Raw genomic sequence first — 9,451 nt, forward strand, 5'->3', positions numbered from 1 at the left:
GCTATCCTATTACGTAAAATAAAAGCTAAGGAAAGAAACGGTCTAACCGAAGAAGAAGCCAACACTTGACATTATAAGTAAAGGAAGATTTCCCATCCTTTGGACTTATCATTACCAAACCAAACATTTTTACTTGGGGATCCGGATGAAATTATTATCTTAGCACCACTTTGCATTAAGCACATTAAAATTCTGACGAAAATCGGGCAGAGTAACGGCTGTTTTCGGGTAAAATCCTTATATCAATGCCTTGGAATTAACCATCAAGGGCTTTCAAGGAAATACCTGCACACACAAACAGACAACAATCCAATGCCAGACAGACAGAATAACAGTAGAGTAACAACAGAATAAGGGTCCAGAGGCACTAAGTCCATAAGTCCGAATCTCCAAAATGCTAGGGATAGTAACCAATAGTCCAAAAGAGAGCCTTAAGTGTTTTTTTAGATTTTTGTTATTTATTAGTGTTTTAGCATAAAAGTAAAGTATGGTCCAAGTGGACAAAGAGAAAATAGCGGAAACATAAACATATGTCCAAATGGAAAAAGAGAAAAATAGCGGAATGTAAATATGATGAAATAATAAAATAAAGCAATAAAGCGAGAAATATAAAGAACGGTATAGTAAAGTGCGGAAATTAGAGTCAATTGTTAGATATTAAAGATAACCATCTTGAAACTTGTCAAGTATGTTATCAAAGTTAGTAGTAAAGATCGATGGTGAGTGAAGGATATTCTCGGATTTAAATTCAATGGAACTTTATCAGAAGCTTGATAAAATCATAGCGACTACACGATAAATTTCCATAAGTCTTAAATCAACCGCATACAATTCTCTTCCATATTTGATCTTTTCTGTTCGGGACACGAAATATTACGCTATGTTAAGCAGATCGCCAAGTGATTTATGTAGAAATCACCCTACAACGAGGCCGGTCAAAACTTTATGTGCTAATGCATGCGAGAGAAATGATATGTAGATCATTCTCCGAAATCAATACCGCACGAAAAGAAAATAGGTAACGATCTAGTCTTTACTAAGAATCCATAAGAATTCTCAAAGTGTTAAGACTTTCATCGATCAAAAGAAAAAAAAAAGAAGAAGATAAAATGCATAAAGTAAAGTCAACTCACACTATCATTAATATCATTCATCTAATATTTTGGATTAGGTCATTTCAAACCTATCAACATCCTAGATCCAATGATATTAATGAAGTGGAGGAAGAAGGAAGCCAAAACAAGCATAAAAAAGGCAAAAAACCACATTCTGCCAGCAGGAAATCGATTTCATGCAGGGGGAAATCGATTTCCATAGTGCAGTTTTCAAAAAAAACAAGTTACGTTCAGCAGGAAATCAATTTCAGCCTTAAGGAAATCGATTTCATCAGTGTAAATTTCAGCAAAAACATCATTTAAAGGCATGAAACTTGATTTGAACAAACATACAAACACCTTATGATCACACATCAACTTGAGAACAAAATTTCCATCACAAAACCAGCAAATATCATCAATATAGCATCAAAGATGCATTGAACACAAGCAATAAAGATCTACATCATGGATCTAGCAAATTACCACTTCTTGAACAAAAGTCTTGGAGTAGCTTTAAGAGCAAGCACAAAGTGTATAGATCCTTCAAATTTGGAGATGAACAACCAAAGAAAAGAGAGAAATGTAGGAGGTTTAGTTCAAAATTAGCAAGATTCAATGTGAATCTCACTAATCTTATGAAAATGAACTTTGGGTGAGGGTTTTGGAAAGGGTGAGAAATGAATTTGCAAGCAATTTTTTGGCTCTCCAAGCTTGAGAAATGAGAGAGTAGTGGCCTCTATTTATAGGATGAGAGCAAGGGTAGTGGCAATTTGGTCATTTGCTCTTGGTTAATTAACTTGTGTTTAATTGGTGATTAAAGTGGCATTTAAATGGTAAAAAATGGTAAAATGAGGTTAAAATGGAATTAATGAAGGGAATTATTTTGGTGAGATGGAAAATTGGTAAAATGACAAAAATGGTCAAAGAAAATAGGTGCCAAAATCAAATCAAGCTTCCCTCTCTATTTTTTTTGAATTTCGCCTTAAGGAAATCGATTTCCCCCAGGAGTGAAATCGATTTCACTCTGTTCCAGAAGAGAATTTGGCGCAAAATACACTAGGGAAATCGATTTGCCCAGGAGGGAAATCGATTTCATGCTGTCCAGAATGTGATTTTGTTGAAAATTGCTGTAGGGAAATCGATTTACCCAAGAGGGAAATCGATTTCATCAGTCCAAAATGTGGAAAATGCCTTGTTTATTGCATGTCTTGGCTTGGTACCTACAAAACAAAAGCCTACAAAGAAACAAAGCAATATTTTTGGTATTTGGGTTAGTATAATATGCATACAAGATAAACAATCATTGGTGCTTGACGGTCCCTCTTATTGATGAGGTGAGTGCAACACCACAAACAAGACTTCCAAGTGAAGCTCTTGATTAATGATTGGAAGATGAATGATATATGATCTTAGGGTCAAAAATTGGGGTATGACAGTGGTGTCAATTCTGCAAGCAAAATATGACCGTCTGACTGAAGTAGAAGATTCAGCAGATGTCGATGCTGAAGAGATGGCTTTACACAAGCCAACATGCTACTTTTTTCATGAACAATGGTTCGATTGAGAACCAAAATGCGTTATTTGAAAGGCCAGATATGGCCATGAGGAGCCATTTGTAGCCCCTTTTAATAAGGGCTAAGGTCAAAGGTGTTGCTATCAACAAAGTGTTGGTAGAGTGTGGCGCAATTGTAAACATTATGCCACATCACATAATCAAGAAAATCGGTAAATATGACACCGATGTTAGATCTCACAACATGGTCTTGTCAGACTACGAAGGAAGAACTATGAACACCATGGGTGTGATCCAAGTGGATGTCACTGTCGACTTAGTCACTAGGCCGACTATATTTATGGTGATTCAAGGCAAGCCAAGTTATAACCTCTTGGTAAGGAGGGAATGGCTACATGGCATAGGGGTCGTGCCATCTTCTATGCACCAGTGTTTGGTGATATGGAGAGAAGATGGCATAGTCGAGAACATTGAAGGAAACTAGATAACATCTCCCCATGTCAACCTGCTGAAGATATGTATGCCAACTTGGATGAAGCATTTGTTTCGTTGAAACTGCATGAAACCCATGGTTTTATGTGGGATGTGGAACCTCTTGAGGATCCATATTGTGAAAACCGGCCGATAGGATGGGGAGACATCAGTGATAATGATGTCTGAGCTAGATTCTTTGAAAAGGATTTCAGCATATATTGCCGAAAATAAAATAAATTCGGCGCTAGAAGCTGAAGAACATATGGCTGTCAAAGCCAACAAAATTCAAATTCTGGATGAAGAAGTTACTTTGGCTATTGAACCAAAGCCACCGAATAAAAAAGAAATGGTTGAAGAAAACATCGATAAGTAGCATCTAGACTACATATATGACGATGAATCCTTAGGCTTCGAAAAGGATCTGATGGCACCAGAAAAAATGCAGCCACAAAACCCTTAGGAAGAAGTAAATCTTGGCGAAAATGGAGATAATAGACCAACATATATCAGCGCCAATACCGACCAAAGTTTGAAGTTTGAGGTAATATCTTTATTAAAAGAATTTAAATATTGTTTTGCTTGGGACTATAATGAAATTCCATGTTTAAGCAGGGATTTGGTCGAATTAAAGTTGTCAATAAAAGCTGGAAAGAAGCCGGTGAAACAGACGCCCAGACGCTTTGCTCCAGCAATAATGTCAAAAGTCAAAGAGGAGATAGAGAGACTCATCAAAAGCAGGTTCATTAGAACTGCAAGGTATGTCGACTGGTAGACAAATATAGTGCCAGTAATTAAGAAAAATGGAAAGTTAGGAGTGTGCATCGATTTTAGAGATTTAAATGCTGCCACTCCTAAAGATGAATTTGATATGCCTGTGGCAGAAATGTTGGTCGATTCTGCTACTGGATTTGAATATTTAAGTATGCTTGATGGTTATTCTGGTCATAACCAAATTTTTATTGCGATGAAGATATGTCGAAGACGGCGTTTCGTTGCCCATGGGCATTGGGGACCTATGAATGGGTTGGCATGCCATTCAACTTGAAAAATACCGGAGCGACATATCAAAGGGTAATGAATTCTATTCTCCATGATTTTATTGAGGATTTCATGCAAATTCATATTGTTGATATTGTAATAAAGTCGAACAGCAAATCGACTTATCTGCAACACCTTCGAAAGTCTTTCAAAAGGATGAGGAAATATGGATTAAAGATGAATCCATTAAAATGTGCTTTTTGTGTGCAAGCATGTGACTTTCTTGGCTTTGTGGTGCATAAAAAAGGCATAGAAGTGAATCAAAGCAAAACCAAAGCCATCATGGACGTCAAGCCTCCGTCGACCAAAAAGGAACTTCAATCATTGTTGGGCAAAATAAATTTCCTAAGGAGGTTCATATCCAACTTAAATGGCAAAACCAAAGTATTTTTACCACTGCTTCGACTGAAGAATGAGGATTTCGTCTGGCAAGAGGAACATCAAGAGGCGTTCGACAAAATCAAAGAATATTTAGTGAAGCCTCCAATATTGGCACCTCTTGTTAGACATAGGCCCATGAGGTTATATATTGCAGCCTCAGATGCGCCAATAGGTAGTATGTTAGTCCAAGAGGATGAAAACGGTGTGGAAAGGCATGTGTAATGTCTTAGTCGAATGCTTAATGATCCTGAAACTAGGTATAGTGATATAGAAAAACTATGCCTATGCTTGTATTTCTCTTGTATTAAATTAAAGCAATATATAAAGCTTGTTGATGTGTATGTGTCATCTCATTTTGATATTATTAAACACATGTTGTCCAAACCAATTTTGCATAGTCGAATTGGTAAACGGGCTTTAGCTTTAACAGGGTATTCTCTAACTTATGTGCCCTTAAAAGCAATGAAAGGGCAAGTAGCGACAGGCTTCCTTGTCGACCATTTAATGGTTGCTATGCCTCAAAACTATGTAGATTTAGTGCCATGGAAGTTATACTTTGATGGTTCTAGCCATAAAAATGGAGCTGGAATAGAAGGATTTATAATTTCTCCCAGTGGAATTCCAACAGAATTCAAGTATAGAATCGACGGCATCTGTACAAATAAAAAAGCAGAATATGAGTCTTTAATAACAGGACTTGAACTACTGCTAGAATTGGGGGCAAGGAATGTCGAAATTGTGGGAGATTCTGAATTGGTGATTAAACAAGTATCGAAGGAGTACAAATGTGTTAAAGAAAACTTAATCATGTATTTTGTTATCACCATTAGATTGCTCAAGCAATTTAAGCAAGTGAATATTCGACACATACATCGACGAGAGAATCAAGAGGAGAACGACTTAGCACAAGAAGCTTCAAGATACAAGAAAGATCAAAATGAAGAACCTATTTAGGTAAGAAAGAAAGTTCGAGCAACTTTGTTATCTCCTTCAGAATTGTCAATTGTAAAAGTTAGGGGCTGTAGATGCTGAAAATTTTCAAATTTTAACTATTGACAATGGGCAAGAAAATGACTGGCGAAAGCCATTGGTCGACTATCTCCAAGCCCCTATGGGTTTGATAGATTGTAAGATCAAATATCATGCCCTCAGTTATGTATTGATAGAAAACAAATTATTTAAGAAAACTGCTAAAGGAGTATTGCGTAAGTGCCTTGGGGAAAGTGAGGCATATGTAGCAATGTCAAGTGTGCATACTGGAGCATGTGGTGCACATCAACCTAGACACAAAATGAAATGGCTTTTGTCACGTTCAGGCGTCTATTGGACTTCAATATTGAAAGATTGCATTGAATTTGCTAAAGGTATCCAAGAATGCCAAATGCATGGGGGCATACAACATGTTCCTACGAGTGAATTAGATGCAATTGTAAAACCTTGGCCATTCAAAGGATGGGCGATGGATGTGATTGGAGAAATAAAACCAGCTTCATCAAAACAAAAAAGGTACATTCTAGCCGGTATCGATTATTTTACAAAATGGGTCAAGGTTGTAGCCTTAACAAATGTCGACCAAGAAGTTGTTATAGACTTTATACAGAATCACATCATGTGTCGGTTTGGGATTCCAAAAATAATTGCTACCGAAGTTGGGGTTAAGTTGTTAACTTCTACTCTTTACTATGCTCAGGAAAATGGCCAAGTTGAAGCTGCCAATAAAGTAATAATTAGCCTAATAAAGAAGCATGTAGGAAAGAAGCCAAGAAATTGGCATAAAACATTGGATCAAGCCTTATGGGCATGTAGGACTTCCCCAAAGGAAGCAACATGAACTACTCTATTTCGACTTGCATATGGGCATGGTGCAGTGTTACTAGTGGAGATAGATGTTCAATCACTGAGAATCCAAAGACAACATGAAATACCATCTGAAGATTACTGGAATATGATGGCAGACGAGCTCGTCGACTTAGATGAAAAAAGGATGTTGGCCCTTGATTCGATAAGGAGACAGAAAGAAAGAGTTGCCAGAGCTTATAATAAAAAGGTAAAAGATAAAGTATTTGTTGTAGATGATTTAGTTTGGAAAGTGATATTACCTATGTACAGAAATGAAAGAGTCTTAGGAAAATGGTCCCCAAATTGGGAAGGACCTTTTAAGGTGATACAAGTTTTTTCCAATAATGCCTATGAACTTGAAGAATTAGTCCCAGATCGATGGATTTTAAGGGTAAATGGTAAGTACTTGAAGAAGTATAAGCCTATTCTTCAAGAAGTCAAAATTTCGACAGAATAAATATTTGTCGAACAAATAAGCTGGAGAAAGTTATGTTGAAACCAGCAAATTAAGCATGCATAAAATGTGTGCAACAGGAAGATATATGAGGCAGAGAAAGAAAAAGTATTACATTAAAAAGTGGCTAAAAGCCATTTTTCAAAAATTACATAGAAAAATCACTATATAACTTCTGAAATGATTAAAAATGTTTGAATTTTTTTTGGAAAGACCGCAGATCCCCTTGGAGGCATACAACATGAATTTCAAAGTTTTCTGCTTTAGCCTTAAGAACTGCAATCTCTGATTCGACAGAAGAGATTACATTGCTCACAGCCACAACATCCAAGGCCATCTTATTGACCAGCGCTTCAGAAAGGTTGATAATTTTAGTAATATCTTCCTCTTGCGCGGTAAGGGTTTCCAATTCCTCGTTTAGAACCGCCATTTGGGTGCGTATTTTAGCAACCCTTTTCTGTTTAGGGCTCAGTTCTTTCTGTTTCTCTTCAATCATTGCCATTATCCTAGTGATTTCTTTGTTGGCCTTTACCACCACGTCCAAATTATCCTTCACAAAGGCCTGCTTCAACTCGACCAATTGCTCATTCTCCCTTATACTTTCAATATTTTCGAGCATAGGGACGAAGAATTTTTCAAAAGCTGTCATCATTGTTGTACCCCAATTTTTGACCACTGAGATCCCATAATATTTCCAAATATTAGGATTATCATTATCATCATTACCATCATTATCATCATTATCATCATGCATATATCATTTGTTAACCCAAAAATATAAAAAAATTGTTGGTTGTTGCTTGTGTCCTAAGACAGGAGACTGACCAAGAGGAGGCTCAGCAAATTAGGGTTATGAGGCCCACAAGAAATTCCAACATTCTCCTATGTTCAAATGGTTCTCCCATAAATATCTAAGTCCAAGGATAGCCCAGTTCAAGATCAACAACTCTCAAGATCATCTGAGGCCCCAAATTAGGGTTTTGACCTAATTCCACTAGATGGTTGACTTTTAATTAGGATATGGCTCCAAGACTCAAAACATGATTCAAGGGCATCCAAATCAACATTATAATCCAATTACAACATTAATTTGATGAGAAAACCTTGATTCATATGGAATCCACAAAACTGCAGTTCATTTGAAAAAGTCAACTGTGTGGGTTAACCTTTGACTTTTGAGAAAAATGGTCAACCATGAACTTTTAAGGATTCAAATCATCATCATATGACTATTGAAGACATTTGACCAAGAGAAATCAAGAAAATTCATCAAGAATAAAAAAGTCAATAAAAGTCAAAATTATGGTTTAAAGTGATTTTAACCTAATTTTGGGTACTTCAAATTTTGCCTACACACTAAAAAATCTCCTAACATGAAAGTTGTAGATCTTAATCAAATAAACAAATTTTCCTCTTCTCATGGTTTCATCAAAAATGAATATTAAACACTCTTTAGGGATATGATTCAAGTGCTTAAGCCATTAACCATTGAATCATTCCATTTCAAGCATAAAGTTCACACTTCCATTTTGAAAAAGAGGCTTTAATCCAACCACTCTTGCATTGAGCCTCTAAACATTTTTCTTCTGAAGCAAAAGCACTTCAAACCTCACAAGAAACCTCTCCATACTCAGAATAAAGTCATGGAAGCATGCTTGAAGTTGTACCTTGCTCTTGGAACTCTAATTTTCACATAACTTCACAAAGAAGCAAGATGGTACATCCTTCACATGGGAGCTCAATTATCTGAGTTTTTTTCTCTCCACAAACCCTAAATTGTGCCTATAAATAGAGGGCATCACTCCCTTGATGAAACACACAAGAAATCCCAAAGTCACCATATGATCCAAAATCCCATTTTTTTGTGTCTTTGCATTTTGAGAGCCATTTTTAGTTACAGAAGTTCTGGGTGCAAACCAAGCATACCAATAGATTCTAAACATCATTTGTAAGCTATCCATCACCTCCATACACTTCATAAACTTCCCAAACTCAGAATCACCATTATACCACCATTAAAGGTCACCTTAAAGCCATAAACTGAGATTTTTCATTTGGCTCAAGCATTCCTTGATCTTTTGCTTCAGATACATTCTATATCACATATAGAAACTATCCAATCCATTATATAACAACTGTAACACTTGGAACCTTGAGTTCCATCCATAAACTTTTTGTGTTGTAGGTACCATCGGGTTTGGAGTTGCAGAGAGTTCCAAGGCATTTTAAGCAATCCAACACAATCCTCGGAGGTCATTGAAGTTTTCCAGATCATCACAACAACTCTGTAACACCTCCATTATAGGTTTCGATCTCCAACTTTAAGAGGTAAAACTAAGACTTTGAACTCTTGGTTAGGAGCATCATTTTTAATAAAATTTGTTACCAAACTATTCAGCAAAATGTAGTGAATGATAACCCTAAGGTTTTAGGGTTTAATTTTGTGTGTCCAGGATTTAATTTGAAAAATCATTTTTAGGGTTCATACGTATTTTCCAGAAATCTGAATGTTTGAGTATGAATTAATTGTTGATAATTGTATAGTTGAATTCGTGCTTAAAAATGGATCAAAATGCACTTTTATTTTGTTGAATTTGATTAAGACTCGTACAAGTTTGAAATCCAACCATGGTAGTTTTGTTGTTGTTGTCTGAA

General features: G+C 36.3%; 1 protein-coding gene across 1 annotated transcript; it reads left to right on the plus strand.

Moving 5' to 3' along the window:
• Nucleotides 1–5,794: 5,794 nt before the first annotated feature.
• On the plus strand, nucleotides 5,795–6,799 carry LOC131613591 (uncharacterized). Its single transcript, XM_058885248.1, has 2 exons — nucleotides 5,795–6,305; nucleotides 6,372–6,799. Exons 1-2 carry the CDS (start codon nucleotides 5,795–5,797, stop codon nucleotides 6,797–6,799), a joined length of 939 nt encoding a protein of 312 aa, XP_058741231.1.
• Nucleotides 6,800–9,451: the final 2,652 nt, after the last annotated feature.

Source organism: Vicia villosa, linkage group LG6 (genome assembly GCF_029867415.1).
Source record: "Vicia villosa cultivar HV-30 ecotype Madison, WI linkage group LG6, Vvil1.0, whole genome shotgun sequence".
Classification (NCBI taxonomy): domain Eukaryota; kingdom Viridiplantae; phylum Streptophyta; class Magnoliopsida; order Fabales; family Fabaceae; genus Vicia; species Vicia villosa.